This window comes from Cryptotermes secundus, unplaced genomic scaffold (assembly GCF_002891405.2).
Source record: "Cryptotermes secundus unplaced genomic scaffold, Csec_1.0 scaffold1813, whole genome shotgun sequence".
In the NCBI taxonomy this organism is placed as follows: Eukaryota; Metazoa; Arthropoda; class Insecta; order Blattodea; family Kalotermitidae; genus Cryptotermes; species Cryptotermes secundus.
In genome coordinates this window covers 342650-366248 of record NW_019724621.1, presented here as the reverse complement: position 1 = coordinate 366248, position 23599 = coordinate 342650, and the positions used below count along the sequence as shown (strand labels likewise).

Genomic DNA, 23599 nt, shown 5'->3' with positions numbered 1-23599 from the left:
AGAAGAGGGCAAGACAAAAGAACTACAATAAATTGTTGCACTTGGGACGGTGTTTATGTCATATATCATATAGAGTGCAATGGGATGCTTAAATATAATATTGTAAAAAGTTGCACATAAGATTAAAATAAGATTTACAATAAAACAGTACAAAATGTTGGAAAGAGAATGTACAGGAGAACAAAATAAAACTTGAGTTCTGTCCCATTTGGTACTCTTTGGTACTCTTTTAGGTATATCATATGACTTTCATTGGCAATTTTAAATAAATACTGTGAAACATGGCATTCTTGATATCTTGAAATTAGGGAATGGTTGAATCACTTTGATTTGATGCAGATTATTATATTTTTGTTGTTTGTAATCTGTGTGGTGATATTAAAAATAATGTTCTTATGGCTCTTTTATCTTGTGTTTGAAGCTTTTGTTCATAATTGTATTTTATATCACAGTTGCCTCAGTCTGTGAACCGTAACCATTGCAGTCCTTTATTCTTCTGATGAAATAGAACTTACATATTTCAGTACATTTACTACCAGTCTGCTTTTTGATGAAGCTATTGAACTCCTTCATACATGTGTTGAGGTCTTTGTCTGATGTTTACATAGACACTTTATACCATTTTCCTGATTGATTTCTAAATGGTGATTGCTAAGTCAATATATGTAAATGGAATCTCTACAAAGCTAACTCAGAGATAGCACTGTACAGTCTCCTGGACCTCACTTTAATCAAAGGAACATGGTAAATGTATAAACAGTATATAATTTAGTTTTCTGTTTGCTTAAATAGTACCTCAGCTTTGTTCTAGATGTATTCATGAGCTCAGTGATTCATGGTAATTGTGTTGAACATTTTTATTATGCTTGTGAATGTATATTTAAATGAATAATTCCCCATCTTATGTACAGATCAGATATTTATTTTCAATATATACGTGTATATAACACTACAGTTCTAAGCACCAAGATTACATCCGATTCTCATTGGATTTTGGAGTTTCCCATACAGGGTAATTTCTGATTGAAGGTTGTAGTGTGTTGTTTACCTTGAACATCCAGCTGTGTGGTAACAAGGATTCAAAAGTCACACCTGTGCCACCTTTAGGCAGGTAGTTGAGGTGTGGTATTGAAAGATTTCATTAATTTTCGAAACTCATTCTCAAACTTGCTGAGAACCTGCCATATTACTTATCAGAAATCTGAATTTAAAAGTTCAAAGTAAATTAATTATTGTTGTAATGTTTCAGGCGTTTATCATGTGTATATGTAATGCAAAACCCTTTGTTTCCACTTACTTGGGGACTGGCCAGAAAGTTTGGAATTGTGGAATACATTGAGTCAAGAGTATATAAGGCCACATGTTTACTCGGTGATTATGCTTCTGGGAAGCCCTGTGTGCATTGAACCCCTTCAAGATGCTAGAGCTATGGTAGGTAGGGCTTCATGTTACAGGTGCACAAGTTAATCCTGCCACATCCATCTTTTCCTTTACAAAATAATTTCACATGACTACAGAATGAATCACATACAATGAAATAAAGCTTGAGGTAATTGCTATAGCAGTATTTCCTGTCATAAAAGCAAAGTATGAAGTTAACAAGTTCACACATTAAGTGCCTGCAGTTGTAGGAAGTGTGATGGTAAGACAATAATTTAGACTGGTAACATGACTGCAACTAGTACACTTTAAGAGTGAAATTGCAGGATGTTACAGAAGTAAATGTGGTATGGTTAAGTGGTGGCTCATGATTATGCCATACTTTAGAATGCAGGATCTCATCCCTTCTGGTCAGAAGTCGTGATAATTGTTTCTTTTATATTTCAAAATTGATGAAGCTTTAAACAAAGTGGTGAACATGACTTAGCTCATCCTGGTCCCGTCACACTAGCAATAGTATAAAATGACCCATAGCACCGTCCAGTGTGACTGATTTATAAAATATGTATTTCAAACTATTATATATTAATGGCATTGTAATAGTGGTTTTCTAAATGTGGATCGTTTCCTTCTGAAGATGGTCAACCCAACTGAAACATGTTAAGGAAAGTGAAATATTGAAATAAAACTTTTATAAATCGATCACAGTGGACGGTGCTATGAGTCATTTGAAAAAAGTGGTGAACAGTTTTGCTGAACAAACATATATTTATTAATTGAGAGGTTATGGGGTCCAGTTATAATACAACTTCCAAATTTTTAATGACATGGTAAAGAAAGGTCCCTTAACTAAGTAAGCACTATGCCCTGAGGGCAATGGGGGAATGGATGTATAAGTGGACATTTTCTTGAACTTGGTACTAGTTGGAGGTGAATAGTCAACTTCATTCCCCCAGTACCTATTGGATAGGAGGTTGGGTGAATCCAAGAGCCAGTCTGGATGACATGGAGAAGTGAAAATTCTTGACACTACCAGGACTCGAACTCTGCCCCCTTGGTTGTCCAACCAGTAGCTAGTCACTGGATCAACTGCGCTATCTTGGCACAGTGATATTCATGGTACCTTCCTTAAATGAATGAAGTGATTGGCTGTTGGTCAACACATCGGATTTCAGAGGGACACTCTAATCAAAATATAGCTATTATAGTGTTCTGCATGTGATGTTCATGTGTTAGATTCCTTAACATTTAGAGGTACCATGCTCTTTTTTGGGGGGGGAGGGGGAACTGTTAATGTGCTTCATAGCTGTCCTACATTATATTTTTGGACATCAGTGTTATAAATATTAATTGATAACTTTTCATGAATATATGTGCTGAAGCTTTCATGGCGACAGTTAATAAAATGTCCAATTCATGAAGGTCTGATGATTACCCTGATTATGGAGACAGAGATGGTCCCTAACACATCAGGAAATTTTAACCAACTGACATGGCTGATGAGCCTGAGAAGATTTAATAAACCTTGTGAAACTTAATATGAATAGCCTGACATGCCAAGGTTAATTTGTCTCAGTCCATATTAACTCCCTGTCTCTAGCAGTACAAACATTGCAGTCTTGTGAACTTGTGAGGTGGAAATGCTACTGATATTCAGTGCAGAGTCCTTTAGTTTTGTACAGTGATAGAAATCTGAAAATTATACACATTTTGAGCTGTCATATAGAACACCTTTTTCTTATAAGTGTGAGATTTGAATGCTGTATAATAAGTGTTAATATTTTTTAATATAAGTAAAGTTAGTGACGTGCCAACCATGAGTAATATTCATATTGTCGTTTTCTAGGTCATAAAACTGGTGTAAGATAACTCATACCCACTTACCTGTAAGATTACAGTATGAATCTTCATTGCCATGCAAACCTCATATCTTATGTGTAATAATTTGGCGTGATAGTGATAACTACTTAATCATTCTAGATCACAGTGACAGTGCTGACATTTTTTAAATGTATTACTCCTAATATGACTGGCATTATAATCATTCGAGAAGTAATACTTCAGAAGTTAAAACTTGCCAGATAAATGGATAGTACTCATTTGTATATCTGTTGCTGAATAACATTTGGCACATGATTCAAAGTAGAGATTTGCAGTTATGTACATCACTTTTCTTGGGTAATTGTGTCCCATTAGGTTAAATTAGTACACTTCATTAGTACAGCTATGTCATTAAGCAAAAAGCGTGATACTCTTTTACATATAGAAACAAAACAATTTTCCCAAATATTTGCTCGTGTATATAAAAGTCCAAACTCAAAGGTAGCTAATGGTTGCCATAGCAACCAGTACCTGGTTTCTTATATTAAGATGGCCACTTCAGAGTGTCATGTGATGAATTAAGTCACTGTTTTCATATTGCTCTAACAGAGCTATCAAGATGGGCACAAAAGTGAAAGTGCAAAATTCAGGGAAATCAAAATGCCGCCCTTGTAGGCCTCTTGATTACATTTATGGTAAGAGATGTTATTAATATGAAAATTTCTTGTTGCAGTTGGAAGTTTAATATTGCCATATATATGATTTTTCAGTCATTGAAGAAACTAGTTCATAATTTTCGTCCACTGCAGTAATGTGTAACTGAATATGTAAAGTATATTCATACACCATTTAGAGGTGATTCTTTAGTTATATGTATGTATGTATGTGTGTATGACTCATGCTATTTTAAGGTTTGTACCAGATATGAAATGCATCCATTTTATAAAGAGAACAGACCAGTGCTGTTTATTAGCTGTAGCTGCTTCTTTCAAAATGTGATTGACAGTGTTAGAGGGGTAGAAAATTCTTATCTAAATTGCATATAGTTGCTATATTTTGACCTTTCTGGCGTGTGCCTGGCAACAGTGAAGGATTACATTTTTATGAAGGGAATTCCCATATAGTGGGTTTCTGTTTGGACAGTAGGATAGAATGTTCATATCTAGATAGTACGTGGGAGTGGGGAGTTTAAATTAATGTGAAACCAAAACCATGGTGAAGCCTGGTATGATTGTTTTATTTTTATTTTATTTTTCTTAATCAAAAGTGAAGAATTTAGAGGGCATGGGGAAAGCCTATATTACTCTCACTGGTGTTGAAACCATCATTCTCCTGCAGCAAAAACCTTGACTGACAGCTTTCCACAGAAAAATAAATATTTTAATGGGAATCAGTTCACACCTATGAGATACAACTTTGTGATGTACTGACACATCATAATAAATTACAGTTCTGCCCTAAATATTTTGACCTGCACTGAGTTATCTTTGGGGGTATTCATATTTCCATAAAAGTACTGGATTACATTTCACTCTTAGAACCTCAAAATGCTATACACATAGAATTGTCTAAAAGTTAATTTTACTTAACTTTTACATACTATATTATTTAATTTGTTCCTTTTTATAACATTTGTAGTCTGTCCGGATAAATGTGTTCACCGTATTGTATCTTATAATGCATTTCAAACTGCCCTCGTAGTATTATTTTACAATTGAATCATAGGATTCAGCAGTATGGTTTATATATAAATCTAGATGGAATGGAAAAATCATATAAACAGAAGAGTTATTTTTAATGTTTTAACATATATATATATATATATACAGCTTTTTTTTCCTTGGCACTACAGCCCCAGTGGGCCTAGGCCTACCTCCATGAACTTCTCCGTTCACTTCGGTTTTTCTAGATCTTAGATATACGGTAGGACTCCTTGGGCGGGTGATCAGCTCATCGCACAAGGCCTCTACCTGTACACAAACACAGAAAAACACACAAACATCCATGCCCTGAGTGGGATTCGAACCCACAATCACGGCTTCCGAGCAAGCGAAGACAGTACACGCCTTAGACCGCGCGGCTACCATGACCGGCATATACAGCTTACACAAATTAAATTTTAGATGACTGTGTATCTGTAATGAAACCTTAAAATAAGTTTGACGCTGAAATGTATGATAATTGAATAGTTTTCTGTAACATGTAAGAGCTGCAGATGACTGAACACAAAGTAAAATATGTAGTGCAAATATAATATATTCCAATGTTTGTTTCATGATATCAGATTTTTTCCAGTTTGAATATTATGAATTTCAGTGTTGTGATGTTATAGCAGTATGTTTACGTATGACTGAACTAAGACTCAAGAGTACATTCAAATGTTGAATTAAAATTAAGTACTAAAAATTGTTTTAATTTATTGCATAATGCAGTTGTTAATGTCCTGTATACTATTAAAATGGGCAGGAAAAGACTAAGGTATATCTAAATGTTACATTATACTTGATGATAAATATAAATCACAATAAAATAAACAATTAAAATAAATAGATTTAAAAGATAGAACACTTTTATACAGTGTACCTATAGGTTCACTTTTTTCCTTTCCAAACTCCCCACAGAATAAACAAAAATGATAGATAGATAGATAGGATAGGTCAAAGTTGTCTCCTTTCAATACTTTAAATGTGATTGATTTTGAAGAAAGGCATTGCAAGAAATGTAAAATATGAAGGTTACTATCTTCTGGTATGTGATGCCATGCAGTCTGCTAGAAGTTTACAGACATTTTGGAGCAGTGCTTTGCCTCTGTCATCAAGGTCGAGGAGTATGCTAGCAAGAAGCAAGAGGATCGCTACTTGTTTCTTGTTGGTTCGTTGCCTGGCTTACTCTTTGACTCTGAAGATGGAGGCAGTATGTTTTTCTGAAACATCAGTAAACTTCTACCAGACACATAGTATCATATTCTTGAAGCTAGTACACTTCATAGTCATTGCTGTGAGAAACTCAAAACCAGCAGTGTTCAATGTGTTGCTGACAGGGTAAGGAAAGTAAGCATATATGATCAACCATCAGAGTTGGATGCCATCTGTATACCTCTCCTTTCATTTTCTGGGGCTCATTATTTCAGTAGCACAGAGGTTGTAAATTGTTCTGTACAGATATCTGATTTTCTGTTGTCAAGGATGATAGGATTGTAGGCCATGAGCCCTTGGCTGCTGAGTTATATAATTACTATATTCATTCAAATAAGGACTTATTATATTTTTACAAAATGTATGAATTAGTGATGTTTGTTTAGCATGTCATTCATTCATATACTTCCTCGCCATATTTAAATTTTCTTCAGGTTCTTATAAGAACAACTTGTAACATAAATTTTGCTTTGCTTCACAGATCCAGATTATGTATTTTCGGGATCCCATGACTTTCACAGATGCATTGCAGAGTCTTTGAATACGCAGGCAGAATTTGTAAGTCAGTGCCATCCTTATGTTAATTTTGCCAAAGAGATCTCGTGTGACAGAGCTGTGGCTAGAGCTTCATGTAACAGTTTCTGCTTTCCACTGCTGTGACAGTTCTTGCTTATTCCAAATTCAGAGTTGTATGTATGTATGTATGTAAGGGTAGGCCTGCTCGGCCCTTGCACTTAGACCTCAGTGGTCCATTGTGCTTCCCCTTTTTAATTATTCCCTCAGCAACCCCACGCTTTGGATGAAGCACCGGATTTTGGACGTGGGGGTGTCGAAATAGTCACTTGGTTCCATGAAGTACTGACCCAAGTGACAAAGTCTTAAAGAAGCTAAAGCCTCACATTCACACAGGATGTGTGTGGCTGTTTCATTTTCTATCTGACACCTCTCACAAGTGGGACTATCACTTAGTCCCAGTTTGAACAGGTGTCCTTTGAGGTGACAGTGTCCTGTAAGTAGTCCTACCACCCATCGTAGCTGGTTCCTGTTGAGCTTCAACAGTTCCTTCGCTCTTTTATCAGAAGTTCCTCGTATGAGTCCCTTAGCTTGCCTGAGTCCAGTTAAGGATTCCTAGTATTTCTTATGTTTTATGTTAGTCCAGTCCCTGATTGCGTGTTTGGCAACTTCAAGAGAGATGCCACAGGCTGGTTCAGGTCCTATGAATGGATGTTCAGCTCCAATTTTAGCTAATTGGTCTGCTGCTTCATCTCCAGCAATACCCTCATGCCCCGGCACCCATATCAGTTGTACCCTGTTATGTTTGGCCAGTTCCACGAGGGTTTGGTGGCTATCCCAGACCAATTTTGAATTGATCTGGTGTTTGTCAAGTGCTTTGAGTGCTGCTTGGCTGTCAGATAGAATGTAGATGTTCCTATTTCTATAGTTCCTATCTAAATTCTCCATAATACATGCTTTAATGGCATATACTTCTGCCTGGAATACTGTCGTGTACCGCCCAAAGCTGAAACTAAGTTTCCGCCTCGTACCATGGCAGTACACACCAGCTCCAGTGCCTCTGTGTGTCTTGGAACTATCTGTATACCAGATCAGTCCCCCTTTTCTGTCAGGCTGAAACCCGTCTTCCCATTCACAAATTCAGAGTTAAAAATTTAAGAAATCTCAGAGTGTAACCATGCATCTATCGATTAATTTTTCTTTACAAAGATAGTTAACCCTCCAAAAATTCATTCTTGTCTCCTACAGATCTGTAATATCTGCATCCATTGTCAAGGTATAGAACATGTGGGACTTTCCCTCCATGCTCCCCATCAAACTTCGGGCCCATGGTTACCTTACTCTTTACAAGTGTGTAATATTATATTTTTGTATTTGTTTCCAAGCTCATTATTTTTCTTTAAAACCTTTCATTTTTAATCTTGAAAGATGTCTAATTTAACTTAATTTTATCTAATATTACAAGTTTAATAATTGTGTGATACAGGAACTGTGTCCATTGTACACCACAATGTTCAGTGATGCATATCCCAGGTACATGATGGTCCTGAAACGACTGGACCACTTGCCACCATGGTTTGACAGAAGCTGGGATTATCATCAGAGGTTAGCCTTTCACAGTTCTTTATGGGAAGCTAAAAGTAATGCAGAAAAGCAACCAGTGAGTGCCAATATTGCTATCAAAAGTAGAGCTAATGGAAGCAGAGTTATGTGCCTGATGATGTAGCATTTGTCCTTTCAGACTTTTGGCTGTCCATTGCATCTCATGTTTGAATGTACAAAGCTTTTCTTTGTGGTTTAGTAATGTAAGGGCATCACCATAAACTTTCTACTCTTAACCTCTCATATGGAGACATCAAAAACTGACAAATGTCCCCTCTTGGGTGGTACTAGGCCACATTTCCTACAATATTATACTTAAGAATCCTGTTGCACTCTACACGAGAAATGATACAAACTCCATCCCAAGTGCAAACAATATATATTATATGTCTTTGGTCTTGTTCTCTTCCACACTACATGTTTCGGCCTACAGCTGAAATTTTGTGATCACCATAAAATAATATGAATACAGATGAAACTCTGTTTATATCTCTTTTGATAAGTTTCCTGAAAATAAAATATTATTTCCTGCTATCATATAACTATTACAAGAAAGTACAGCAGATAGAATTTTGTCAAAAAAAGATGAGGTAGAACTCAGCAACAGTGCATACAGCATACTCTATGCTCATTGCCACAAAAACAATTTAATGGTGTGTGTTCGTTATTTTATACTTTATCTGTTATCACATGGCCCATGTTTGATCTGCTTTGTTTTACAGAGCTGCAAAAAAGAACATAAAGAAGCCATTGGATGTTGATGGAATGGATAGGTATCGCTTCTCTCAACGGTGAGTAGCGTGGTTGAATTTATTTGCAATCCATGGATTCTTCACAGGACTGCATCAAGGATGTAGGATATGGCACAAAATACAAATATAAATATAAATACAGTATATAGTTACTTGTTACACTTATTTACATCCATCTTAATTTATAAGGATATTAAGCAATTATACTACTATAAAAATATCCTTTTAAAAATTTACTATACTTAAGAATTTTCAATTTAAATAAATTCTTCTACAAAATAGATGGAGTGAAGTAAGAGATGATCTTTAAATACTGGTTTCTGCTGTCTTCTGTGGAGTTAGTTAATACAGAATGTTTCATCAAGGAAAGAAATATATTATTTTTATGTAACTGTAACAAATTCCAAGGCTTCTTCTGATCTTTCATAACAAACTTATTTTTTTATGGCAAGGATTTGTAAGCCCCACGACCAACCCCCTAGCTGGAGAACCACCCCTTGTTGGGTGTCCACTACTGCTTAGTCAATATATTCTCAGCTACCCTCCATATCTAGAAGCCTTCTCCTCCATCCGCAGCCTGGTATGTACCATGCCATGGTGTAGTAAACTTTGCCGCATCCAAACATTCATGAATTTACTTGGACATCTCCTGGTGGAAAGACACAACCAAATTCACAATATTTTGATAGATTCAAGAGAGCACTGAAGTATAATTGATGTCCCATCATTCAGGGCATCAGATTGTGATACTGACCACTACCTGGTGGTCGCAGAAATTAGGGAGAGAGCAGTAGTGAGCAGACAAACAAGGCATAGAGTTCATACGGAGAGGTTCAGTCTCAAGAAATTAAATGAGGTATAGGGTAAAGAGCAGTATCATGTTGAAATCTCAAATAAGTTCTCCACTGAGGTGGATATTAATAGAGCTTGGGAAACTATCAAATATTCAGCCAAAGAGAATCTAGGTTATTATGAATTGAAGAAGCATAAACCATGGTTCAATGAAGGATGCTCAAAATTATTAGACCAAAGGGAACAAGCCAAATTGCAATAGTTACAGGATCCAAGTTAAACAAATGGGGATAATCTGAACACTGTAAGACGTGAAACCAGCAGGCATTTCAGGAATAAAAAGAGAGAATATCTGAAAGACAAAATTGATGAGCTTGTAAGAAACAGTAAGAACAAGAACATTAGAGACATGTATATAGGAATAAATGACTTTGAGAGGGGTTACCAACCTAGAAGTAACTTAGTGAAGGATGAGAATGGTGATCTGCTTGCGGATTTCTGGAACATTTTGAATAGGCAAAAGAACTACTTCTCTGTTATTGAATGTACATAGGGTCAGTGATGTTAGGCAGATAGAAATACATACAGCTGAGCCACTAGTACCTAATCCTAGACCTTCTGAGGTTGAAATTGCAATTGCAAAGTTGAAAAGGTATACGAGTAAATCACCAGGTAGTGATTTTGATAGAACTGATTCAAATAGGAGGTGAAATATTACATTCTAAGATCCATAAGTTAATTAATTCTATTTGGATTAATGAAAAATTGCCTGATCAGTGGAAGGAGTCTGTTATTGTACCAGTTCACAAGAAGTGTAATAAAACTGACTGTCGTAATTATTGTGGGAGACCACTGCTATCAACTTCATACAAAATTGTATCCAGTATTCTCCTCTTAATGTTAAGTTCTCAGGACCAATGAGTAAAGCAAAATAACAAAGAATATATGTGGGAACTCCAACTTGTTGAAATGCAACTCTCCACCTTGTTATTTAAACATGTCCTGAATACAGTATGTGTTTGGTAGCATATTACAAGTCCATAATAATCCTGAGCCATGTGTTTGCATGAAGGCCAGTGGTTCCATTCCTGCAACCAGCAGCAACAGCCATGACAGTCAACATTATGGGAACTGAAGACGGAGAGTATATGCCGAGAATACAGAACCGCAGCACGCAAACAGACTACAGAGAGTCTGAAACTCAGACAACACCCTGGGCACCTCCTGTGTTCTCCCACTGTACCCCTACTCCTGAGATGTTGACTCTTGCCAACTTATCATGGGGTGTGTATAATTTTAAGCCTTATTCTTCTTTTTCATGGCATTATCATCATTATATTTGTAATGGATAAACAGTCACCATCTAAAGACATCCTTTCAGGCATATTCTTCAGTAGTAGTCACTGAGGCAGTACTGATTCAGAAAATAACCTGTATTACAAGAAGAACAGAAAAGAGAGTCCTTTCAGAAATTAGTACTCAAAGGAGATTGGTTGGAAGATGGCCTTGTCTTAGGAGACACTGGTAACAACTCTATGAAAATTGAAATCTTATTCATAACTTTCTTGATCTTAATACTTTTGAACATCCTTTAAGAGTCTGATAGAGAAGTGTTGGCCCAAGAATTAAATGTTCTCTGCCAATCACAAGTCCTGAAGTAACACAGCTTCAACATACTCACACTCCCTGTGCGTAGATTATAAATGAAGAGAGGTCCAGAAGAATTTTTCAGGCATTTAAGGAACCTAGGGGAGGATTTCAGTTTTAAAAGTTACAGAAATAACTTAAACACTGTTACCTTACTATCCTCTGTTCTGTGGAAGATTCTGTGTGAAGAAGGGGAGTAATTATGAAATACACATTCCTTCTGATTTAGTGATCAGTTGCATCATCCTTACTGAGGACAGAAACTGGAATACATATTTAATTGATTTATTTACTGGTATTCTCAGCATATTGAATAATGTATCATTCATTGATGGAATGATTAGCTGATAATAAGAATGGATCTGAAGGAAGCAGTCATGGCCTAATTTTAAAGTTGTGTCCTTGAATTTGTCTGAGGGGAAAATCCTTGATCAGGATGGCTGTTCTCTGGACTGACATCTTAAATCTGAGACCTCCCAAATATGAAGCATAAGTGATACCAACTCAGTGTGGATGGATTCTGTATCATCCACACATATGCTTTATGGTATTGGTTGTTAATATTTCTCACTTCTACCCCCCACCCCCATCCACAGCCCTCACCTCCTCATCTTCTTTGAGTATTAGCCATAGGATAATTTCCTAAATAATTGCTAATAGATATTCATATTTGGTGTAGGTCATGGTTTGCCAGCAGGGATGCATGAAGTGGAGGTAATAGAACATGCTCGCATAAGGAGAGCTTGGGAGGATTTTATGCCTACGTCAGGTGATCCGAAATCCATTGAGAAAATGAGGAACATTATAGATGCTATTGAGAGTGATGAATGTCTCTTTCGTGAGAAGGTAATATGTACTTCAGATTATAATTTCTGGTATCTGATGCTCTGAAGTTTGTTAGTTATCCATTAACCGAACTATACAGCATCACATCTTAGATGGCCATAATCTTGATACTCATGGGTATGAGAAACCTGAGCTTTCATCATTCTGAATCCAAAATTCATAACATTAATATTTTCGTTTTGTCTTTTTTTTTCTTCTTCTTTTTGCAGGAAATACAGAAAATCCATAATGTGCGTTTAGACCTGGCTTGTCAGCTTCTTAAGAAGTCCCAGCATGAGGAAACTCATAAACTGAATATTCGCTTGCAACGTTACTGGACATCAAAGCAGCAGGAGAAAAACGAGAAAATACAGAAGATAAGGCTTGATCATAAGAGAGGTACATAAAGTTCAAGTCACATCACTCTTCTGTATTTTCAGCATTGTTTCATTAAATAATAATGGAAGAGAAGGCCATCCTCCTTCATAGATTTCACAGTGATGTTTGTGATTCATAGAGATATTGGGTTTTGGGGCTTCATCCATCGTCCTGGTTTTAAGATAACTAAGAAAAACATGACATTTCGGAAACTGGATCCCTTGGGTCCCTTAGAGAGAGCCAGTGATTGAGGCTAGATCTTTCTAAGGGACCCAACAGAATAGGTGTTTTTCCATCACCTGAGGACAGAAACAGATTAGTTTCCGAAACGTTGTGTTTTTCTTAGTTATCTTAAAACCAGTATGATGGGTGAAGTCCGAAAACCCGATATCTCTATGTGTTATACACCATCGTCAAACTCCTGTAGTAACTACATGTTTGTGATTGTTTCAATAGCTTTGTGATTTCATTCTTTCTTCAAGACTTTTTGAAGATCAGTGCCAAGGGGAACACTTGATAAGTGGCACAATTAGAAACAACTTACACCACATTATTTAACAGTGTTTTTTGAATTGTAGGGGTTATTTGGTAATGAACGAGATAAGGGGATATATGGCGGCTAGAGAGAGATGAGGAGAAAGTGATGTTGTCCTGTTTGAAGATATTCTCCCTCCATTGACCTGAAAGAAAAAAAAATCATAAGAAACCTTAGCCTGGGAATCAAACTAGATACTTCCTGGATTTAAGTAAGATGTATTACTTTATACTAACCTGCATGGACACAGGTAAAGAGGAACTTCTTCATATGTCACTGCATATTATTTCCGATATGCTCTCTTTATGCATAATTAGATGCTGTTCAGGCTTCTTTCTTTGTAATAGAGATACCTGAAAACAGTGTATATTGTGTAGTTTAAAGTAAAATGTGTGAAATTGAAGAGTATATGAAGGTTATACGTTGCAGCACTGCGCAAACTGGCACTCACACACGAAGGTGTCACCATGAAGTATCAAGAGGGAAGCGTTGTGGATGAGTACAGAGACCATAAGTCTGAACTGTATGGTCCCCAGATGCGTTTTGGAGAACATCCTAAGCGTCGTCATGAGGTGATCAATGTGCAAAGCAGATTTCTGACACACATCAAAGGTAAAACTATAAATCACACATTAAAAATTTTAAATTATCATCAATTCATATACAACAGAAACAATGCTAGAAGAAGAAAAAATTCAGAATTATAAATAAATATTTTTCCTTAACACTAAATTTAAAAAGATCACAATTAATTCAATCCTACATTATGCCACATATCAAACATGACAATACAATAGTAATGGACCTCATTTGTATCTCAGAGGGTGCATAAGCTGTAACACTGGCTACCTAAACTCATTGCTGTTTTCTGTTTGCTTCAGTCCTGTCAGGGGGATGCCAGATTCATGCCTCAAAACAAGCCGCTTCATTCCCAGCATTTCAAAATTGCCATTTAATGATACGGAACTGCAGCAGTTGATCTGCAAAAGAGATACACACTTAGATAAATGTTGTGGCCAGCCGTATGGTATTTTCTGCATATCATAAACACAGCAAGATTTTTAATTTTTTGACACAATATTAATATTTTCTTCAAGCTTGAAAGTCATTCATCCATCTAAAGTAAAGTGATATATTTCAGCAGTCTCTTAGACAAAGTTAAGAACTACATAATTTAACATATCTCACCATTATAGAAAGGACAACATGTAAAGCAATACAAAATTTGGATGGGAAAGGAAGGTGAAAAAGTATTTTATCTTTTGTACATAAATGATTGTTATTGTGAAATGGATTTAAAGTTGGATTTACATTGTATGATCAATTATTTTATTATAGTGTTACCTTGCATAGTGAGTGATACATTATATGTGACCTGTCATAGATGCATATGTATGTTTTATACTTCATGATATCCAGTCAGATTTATACTGTATGATTAAATATCTTCTTATTGTTTTGTTATCTAGTATAAACAATGACAGATTCTATATCTATGTACATAGATCTTTGGAAGACATGTTAAATATGAAATATGAATATAAATATTTACTTAAGCAGGGATCCTTAGAAATATTGCTAAGTGTGCTTGTGATTGTCACTATTCAATTTCCACTAGGTGTTGCTCAGTGTTCATTGTTTATGAAAAAATGTTTGTTGGGTCAGGTCTAGAGATCCTCGAGACAGTTCCAAAATTGCTGCAACCATCACTCCATTTGACTAAACCTGCAGTCAAGAAGAAGAATGAACTGTGTGTTCGTGAGACACGCTGGACAGAAGCCGTGCTTGAGAAACTGCACCAGGACTTGAAAAGTAATAAGCCTTATAAAAATCACTTTTTAGTACAATTTCCTTATTTTATAGTGAATGACAGGAATATAGTATCACAATGACTGAGCATGTGGGTTTTCTCCACCCTGTAATAGCTCTTGATGGATTTTAATTAAATTTGAAATGAACATTATATGCCAGTGGATTCTGGGCTGCCATCACATATTTTATTTCTGTGCCATCAATAACAGCAGCTGTGGGAAGTTCTGAGGCAGGAATGGTACTAGCAGTACTTTGGCTGCTTTAGGATGTCTCCCCATTAAATGACATTGATGGATAATATACATACAAGCATTTCACTTTTTGAATTTAGCTGTTTGAAGAAAAAAAGCTAATTTTTTTTGCTCTCTTTTCATGTGTAAAAGGTAAAGAGTATGGTAACCGCATGAATATCTATTTGCTTTTCCCTTTCATCACACTACCTAATTAATCATTTCAGATAAACATGTGAAATGGGATACAAAGACTGAATATAGACATCCAAAAATGTTTTTATGAAACATGCTTTTTACATTACAAACACTGAGATGGTGCGAAACAGTGATGTTAAATCTGATAACTTTGTGGCAGCAGGAATTTTCAGGACTGAAAATTTTACAAAAAAAATTACTGAACTCATCAGTTTGTAATTCGAGTTAGATTCTCTCTATAGACGGAAGAATTTAAAATTCATTTTGCATTATAAGTTCTTGCCAGAAAGCCTTGATTGAATGGGACAACATTAATTCATACATTGGTGAACAGAATTTTCATCAACATTTAAACATCATGAAGCTTCATGCTAGAACACACAATTATCACTGTCGTTTTTGTGTTACAGATGTTTGTAGGAAAACATCTGGAAAGTGTGAGCACACGGGGTTGATATCAAGACTCCGAAAACCAATCCCTGTACCAGAAACTACAGACACAGAAGGTATGCCAGATTCAGAAGCAGAGAAGTACCAAGGAGCTGTCTTTCTGCAAAAGGTAATCACGGGACGTGCGATCCAGACACTAGTACATATTGTGATGACATTATTCCCTGCATGCTGGGTAATTCTTTTGTGCACTGTTTGTAAGTTTTGTGGGATTGTAATAATGTGTTAGTAAGTTAGCCAATCAAAATTTATAACATGGTATGTTGTAGGATGGGTCAGGAGTTGTGAAGGAAAAATTTTAATGTATTTCTGGTTGAAATGGATCATGAGTCAAAGAATATGTAGTTTGATTACAGATTAAATGATACTGGTATTTTCAGTGTTATGTGAAACAAGCTGCATCTAACCAAGGTCATCTTTATTCTGACTTCTGAACTGAAATGATTACCCACTTTACTGAATAGAGCTGATGGGCAATAATATTAAATTATCAAAAGATATCTAGGCAGGAGACTAACAGTTAAATGTCATCAGCATAGTGAATTAATTTCTCAGATGATCATAACATTACCATATTGTTTATAAATGTTCATGAAATTATGATTAATTTAATTTGCGATGGATGCAATGGACAGCATAAACGGCAGGAGTTGATCGAGGAGATGAAGAGTACCACAGCATTACAGCAAGAAGACCTGCTGCTCACCGTGCAACAACGGGAGCATGTACAGTCTCCTCAGCGGGAACAGTTACAGAATGAGAGAGAGGTACATACATATTGAAGTGCTGAGATTATGTACACCAAACACAGATGAAGAAGGAGAGAAAACTAAGAAAATTACATAATGAGAAAGTTCATAATTTGTATTTTTCACCAAGCATTGTTTGAACCATTATATAAATTATATAATTCAACCAAACATGTAAGATCTGAAGCTTCCATGGTGGCTAAAGTTGACAAAATCTTCTCTAGCTATCAGCAATGACAGCTGACGACAAATTACTGACGTTTCAGGGACCATCTCTGTTCCGACCATCAGGGTTTGATGTCACATCAGATTCTGATGATGGTCCCAGAAATGCTGGTAATTTTTTACCAACTGATACACCTGAGAGCCAAAAAATATTTTATGAAACAGACATGTAGCATACAACTGGGGGGGGGGGGATGACATTAAAAATTTTAAAAGTACGCTAAGTTAGACAGAAGCACATTTCGGTAGTAAAGATAAAGTTGGCTCTGTGTGTGAGCACCACAACATGAAGTAAAATTGATGAAATAGAAGTAAAACTGCTCTCAGTCTTGTTACTGTACTAAATGGAGATGAGTGGGTAGCTTCAAGAAAACAGATCTTAAAGGAATATTTTATGTAGATGCAAGCTGAATCAAAGTGGCTCAAGGAAGGACCAGAAGCAGACTTGTGTGATTACAATGTCAGCCCTAGAACTTATTTAAGACATTTTCTTAAGCAATTGAATAACTACCAGTTGTTCAAAGAGAACCCCTAGACTTCCTGCAGGGCAACAGAGTAAGCTTTATGCTGCATTTCCTCTCCAAGGAATTATGGTGCTTGCAGGATGAATGGTGTGCTCGCACTTTGGCCTTGCTAGCAGAACGAGAGAGGTCCCAGCAGGAGACACCAGAAGCAGGACACAGACAAGAGGAATGGAAACATCATGAACATCATGAAATATTCATGCAAGTAAGAAAAACTGTCATCGATACTAGAGAGTTAAAATCTTCATGTTCTGAGTCTGTGAGATGATAATTTAAAACTTGTTTATGCTGTTAATTTAATCCATAAATCATGAATTATTGGTGTTGGGGAAGCTGTCAAAATAAACTGAAATTGGTGATGTGTCTCTTGTCCATTGGTGCCAACGGACCTTTAATCGATTTCAGTATGACATTACAAAAGTAAGATCTCAATCCAATGTTCAGCTGAATTCAAAATTCTAAAAATTAAACAAAATTAACTGCATCCTTATGGGGTCTCGTATGTTAAACTAAATGTACAAGGTGTGGCAATAAAGAAACCGGATTCATGCTCTAACCCTTTATTAAAAAAAATCAGACAGTCGAAATGTTATCCCCTTCAATGTAGTCCCCTCCCCGATCCCTACACCGCTCCATGCGAATTTTCCACTGTTGGAAGCAGTGCTGCAGGTCATCTTGTGTTATGCTCTTCAAGAGTTGCGTCGCTTTTGCTTTCACTGCATCCACGGACTCGAACCTGGTCCCTTTCAGCGCAGACTTGATTTTTGGGAAGAGAAAAAAGTCGCACGGTGCTAGGTCCGGAGAATACGGTGGATGTTCCATCACTGGAATGTTGTTTTTTGCCAAATACCTCTTCACAGATAGCGCGTTGTGTGCTGGCGCGTTGTCGTGATGAAGAACCCATGAGGCATTCTTCCACATGTCTGGTCTCCTTCGTCGCACACGTTCACGGAGGTACGTCAAAACATTTTTATAATAAACCTGATTGACAGTCTGACCTTCAGGCACCCAATCAATGTAGATTACCCCCCGGATATCGAAAAAAACAATCATCATTGCTTTGAATTTGGACTTGCTCATGCGCGCTTTCTTCTTCCTAGGGGATTTGGGGCTCTTCCAATGCATGGATTGTCGCTTAGTCTCTGGATCATATTGAAGAATCCAAGTTTCGTCACACGTAATTACGTTTTGGAAGAAATCAGGATCATTTTCAATGTTTTCAAGAGTGTCAACACAGCAATTCACTCGATGTTCCTTTTGCTGGGGGGTAAGGATTTTTGGCACCACTTTAGCACACACCTTTTTCATGCCCAGATCGTCGTGCAAAATCTGTCTAACACTTTCCTTATTGATGTTCGTAAGTTCAGAAATTGCTCGAATGCTCAGTCGACGATCTCTTCGAACAATTCTAGCGACCTTCTCCACATTCTCTGGAGTTTTCGCAGTGGGAGGACGGCCCGATTTTGGATCGTTCCCGACGTTTTTCCTACCCTCCATAAACTTCTTAAACCACTCGAAAACTTGCGTGCGAGATAGACACTGATCACCATATACTTCTGTCAACAAATTGTAAGTTTCAGTGGCAGATTTTCCAAGTTTTGTGAGGAATTTGATGTTAGCACGTTGTTCTGCATTAGCACTCAGCATTATTCCGACGGAGCTCAGAAACACGATCCGCTTCTAACAATGGTCGCGGCCAGACTAACCGATGCACGTGAATGAAACTTTGTGTGACGGTAGAGGGAAGTCCAAGGGTCAATGCCCTACCCTCCTCTTCGTAAATGACGTGGCCGGAAATGAGTCATAAAAGTAATCCGGGTTCTCTATTGCCACACCTTGTACTTGAGAAGGTCAGTATCTTAACACACTGGTGATGGTTCATGAGAATCCTTGTACTTCTGGTCGCTATTGGTGGGTGTTGGGGCCCTAGAATTGCCATGTCCACACACGTCAACTTTCAGTTAGCTGAGGCCATGTATGTGTAAGAATGATAACTTGTTAGTCCTTGGCAATATGGTGGAGGCCCTATGTTTCTCTCCCACTTTCCATTTCTATTCTGTTGTGAATGAGTGTTTATAAGAGCAGGTTTAAATCACCTGGTTCACAGGGGGAGTGTAACCGAGCAGTATGTCAGTCACCAGTGTGTTAATGGTTAAGAGTTAAGATGTAATGTGTTCATATTATAATGTAGTTTTATTGTAACACTTCTTGCTCAAAATTTGAAATTATATAGCATATATAATTTTGTATTTGGTAGGCAGTAAAGGCGCACCAGGACACAGTGTGCACATATGTGGAAGATCTGATCCCTGAGTCCACACAGTGGGTTGCCAAGGCAGAGTTACAACAGAATGTTAGATACCTTGCAAAAGGAATAGACAAGGCAGTGGAAGAGTTCCACCTGAGGTATGTCATACTTTGTTACTGCACTGGAGAGGCAGCATAGCCTAGTCAGTACAGCAAAGAGCTACAGGCTGGATGGTCAGTGGAGTGGAGCTGTTCTCAGTAACCATACTACAGTGTTCACTACTGAAGTACCATGATGTGGTCATTTTACATGACATTGCAATTAGAAGGTTAATATGGCATTTGAATACCCTACTTCAATAACTTTCTTGCAGACAAAATGACTTGGAGCAGGAGGAGCTTGTAGCTGACTTGATGCATAACTATGTGGCGCCAGAAAGGAAGCAGAGGCAGGCCAAGTACTTGCAGAAGGCACATGCTTCAGTATGTGGAAACACTAAGAACCTTCCTTGTGTGATACAGGCAGTCTCTACAGGTGAGTTGTCCATGTGTCTAAACACCACCCTGTGAGGTTGTACAGGTATATGGAGGCAAAGATCCACACATTCTCAGCCTCAGTACTGGATAGAGATAGAGATACACTCCAGCTGGTTTATCCCTGGTAGGATAGGAGGCTGAGTTGGTTGGTTAAATTGCTGTTGGCCCTCACAAGCACAGTAGTTCTTGGTTTTGGGACCCATAGCCATATTCTTCTTTTCAGGACATGTACATGTTTTGAAATGGAGCCTCCTATTCAATGAGAGGAGGGGTCTGACTACTATTGTTCACTCCCTCTTCTACTGGGGAGTGACTTGTGCAGGCACTCAGTAACTCACTTAACACTTGCTGTCTGAGTCACTGGCTGACTCACAACTCAAGAGTTCAGAGTTATCTTATGACTGCTGGTTTACTGCCAGTCAGTTCATCTTTTGAGGCTTAGGACCAGAGTTCCCCCCCCCATTTTCTTTCTTAGCAACTGAACCCTTATGGTCTGTCCTGTAACACCCCCTTTATGAGAGGATGGGTTTGTCTCTTACGAACAAGCTTGGCATTTGTCAAGTGTACATATTGCACATATAGCATAACATTGAAGATGTTCCCTTTTACAATATATACAATTCTTCTGTCAGTCCAGGCTTTGCAATGTACGTAGACCATGCCTATCTTATTCAGCTTCTGCTACAATGGGAGCTTAGCCACTTGAATGGCTGTAAGCTTGACTAGTGCCAAGTGTAACAATGTTATATTTTCTGTCTGGTCTTGCCTTCTCCTATGCTTCGAACATGGGTGTTCTCATGATTTTGTATGACTTCTGCTTGTTGACTGCACAGTTTTATTATATAATTGTGTACATATGGAAGGTTGAAAGCCATGTGCAAATTGCAGACCTATGTGCATATTGGAAAATTTCCGGTGGTATGGAGAACCTTGTTTTGCAGTCACAGATAAGAGGCTGGGTGGGCCTAGAGCCTGTATGTATGTGGTAATATGGTGAAGAATCTGTTGAAGCTGGGAAGTGAACCCTAGTCATCCAGTCTGCTGCCAGTCACTTCACTCATAGAACTGGATTCATTCTTTCCAACAGGTACCACAGTTTTGAATATTGGACAGAGAAAGTTACTTACTTTCATTATTCCTCCCTTTTCTTGTGTATTAACTGGATAGCGTAGGTATTATTTGTTTTGTTTTCATTGCATAAAATTACATTTGCCCCCCCCCCCCAAGCCATGATTAAGGAATCAATGTTGTGTAGGAAACTGCACTGGCTGAGATTCCATTTGTTGCCAGTGGTAGTATGGGGATGAAGTCAGTGGCTGGCAAAGCAATCTTAGACCATAATGGTATACAAAACCACGGTGGGAACCTCATATCCTACCATTTTAACCTTGCCAGGATTTCATATTTTATGTGAATTTCACACATCTTACCCATTTTTAAGATTCATTTCAGCCTTCTGTGTGGTTTTGTTAACATACTGCTTAATTTATAGGATGTGGTTCCACAAGATTTTAAATTTCACATTTCTTTTTGTCACACCAGAAGCATTTTGCATTCAAGGGAGACAGTTCCTTCTGGCTTTACAGCTTCTCTATTATAAAACTGATAACAGATGCAGAGAATATAAGGGACAGCAAAAAGGATGAACAGCCGAGCACAAGAGACAAGGGAGTGGAAATGACTCAGCAGGATTCACCAGAAGAGGAACAGCAGCAAGAGATTCCGCTAGTTGAAGCTGCAAGGCCAACTTTAAAGGAATCCAACAGAGGAGCAGAGGAAGAAGAAACACTGGCAGGAAGATTCCATGATTCTCATGAAGCTGGAGAGATATATGGAACACATACAGCAACTAAAAACTATGGAGAAGCCTTGGAAACACTTGGAGGCATTTTCAGTATTTCTGAAAATGTTCATGAAGATGATGATTATTCATTGCAAGGACCTGAAGATCCATCTATGAAAGATGAAGACAAAAAACTGAAGCTTCCAGTGAATATATACACTGTAAGCTTGAAACAGCCTGACAATGAGACTGAGGATACAAGTTTGCAGCATCCAAGGTCAAAGCCTAACACTGGATTCAGAGAACATGATACTGGTAACAAAGATGAGAGCAGTCAGCATACAAAGTCAAACACTAGAAGTGGATTCTGGGAACAGGATAAGGATGAGAGTATTGAGCATCCAAAATCAAAGCCTAAAATTGCATTAAGAAAATCTGACATTGGCAAAAAAGGTAACAGCACTCAGCATACAAAATGAAAAACTCAAAATTAGATTTAGAGCACCTGAAGATAATACCAAAGGGACATCATAGCATTTAAGAATAAAACCTAAAATTGGTTTCAAGGACTGACAATTATAATTACAGTAAACATTATATATATATATATGTGTGGAAGTACATGTGCTAACTTGTAAAGAAATACACTAACCAGTTAAATGAGTGTGTCACTGAAAATGGGAAAAAGTCAGCCCATGAATTAGATGAAGGTACTTGGAACAGATCTGGCATGTTTATATTGAAAGTGTTGAATAAAAATAATTTTGAAAGAAACATATTTATATATAAGTTCACAAAAAATGATTAAACAACATATATAGAGGGACAAATCACATCAGTAACATTATTCTTGTTGAGAATTCATATAACAATATAGTGAAGAATAAATATTTGTGTTTAGTTAGAGTCCTCACCAGGCAGTTTTTCTTGTTTGTCCTGTTTACGATTTGTCATTTACATGAACAAGGCTATATTCCAGCTGTGGACAAACAATATAATACAGTTTCCAGCAGACTGCAAGTAGGAGCAAATGGAAATCTCTGGGAAACTACAGCCCCCTACAGCTTACCTTTTATTAGGATATGTCAGTAATGTGAGATGTATTTAATGAAACTGCCTGAAGATGGCCCAAATATGGACCAAAACTTGTAATGGTTATTAAATGAAACCAATGTAAACAATTAGATTGATGTATTTTTTGTGTTGACAGCCAGAATACCACACAAGATGCAAACAAGTAAGGCTGGACTCAGAACGCTATGTATGTCCAATCTTTCAGATCTAGCCATCCATAGCTTCTCTCTAGTTCCCTTGAGACCAGCTTAAAAATGAAAGCTAACAGATTTCCTGAGAAGCCTACTGCTAGAGTCTATCCATCAAATTGCTGCAGTGAACATTATTGTATGCACTTTTAATGTTCAGGTATAGATCCGATGTGTTCTGTTCTCCAAGCGGTTTTATTATTTCAGTTGTTAGTATTGCTTGATTATCTGTACATTCTGAGTTTCTCTGAAATCCATATTGTGTTCTTAAGAATTTATGGTTCTTTTCTAGCTACCAGGTTATATGCAAGTTTATAATTCATTCTAATATCTTGCACACACATGATGCCAACGATATAGGTCTTACGTTCGTTTTGTCACTTTTAGGGATAAAGAACACTACATTTTCCCAGTCGCGTAGT

At 37.3% G+C, this 23599-nt stretch overlaps 1 protein-coding gene and 1 long non-coding RNA gene across 2 annotated transcripts; one reads left to right on the top strand and one right to left on the bottom strand.

The window, feature by feature from the left end:
- Positions 1-33: 33 nt before the first annotated feature.
- On the top strand, positions 34-22830 carry LOC111862602 (cilia- and flagella-associated protein 91). Its single transcript, XM_023848123.2, has 15 exons — positions 34-1431; positions 6598-6674; positions 8116-8234; positions 8954-9022; positions 10848-11059; positions 12102-12268; positions 12478-12646; positions 13590-13772; positions 14826-14972; positions 15811-15959; positions 16486-16617; positions 17428-17553; positions 19606-19754; positions 19970-20130; positions 21745-22830. The coding sequence occupies exons 3-15, from the start codon at positions 8140-8142 to the stop codon at positions 22392-22394; spliced, it is 2409 nt and encodes an 802-aa protein (XP_023703891.1). The 5' UTR covers positions 34-1431; positions 6598-6674; positions 8116-8139; the 3' UTR covers positions 22395-22830.
- LOC117282166 lies at positions 12976-23065 on the bottom strand. Its single transcript, XR_004512810.1, has 6 exons — positions 22985-23065; positions 22830-22894; positions 14010-14140; positions 13612-13756; positions 13397-13513; positions 12976-13305 (listed from the first exon to the last, which is right to left on the bottom strand). It is a non-coding gene; the product is annotated as an uncharacterized LOC117282166 (long non-coding RNA).
- Between the last annotated feature and the right edge of the window lie 534 nt (positions 23066-23599).

What these genes read in the sequence shown, in the direction of transcription:
- LOC111862602 (XM_023848123.2), top strand. Translation starts at nt 8,140, where the DNA reads ATGTTCAGTGATGCATATCCCAGGTACATGATGGTCCTGAAACGACTG. An exon ending in AGGTATCGCTTCTCTCAACG is followed by an intron (nt 9,023 to 10,847) that starts GTGAGTAGCGTG and finishes GTTTGCATGAAG; the next exon opens with GCCAGTGGTTCCATTCCTGC. An exon ending in ACTGCACCAGGACTTGAAAA is followed by an intron (nt 14,973 to 15,810) that starts GTAATAAGCCTT and finishes TTTGTGTTACAG; the next exon opens with ATGTTTGTAGGAAAACATCT.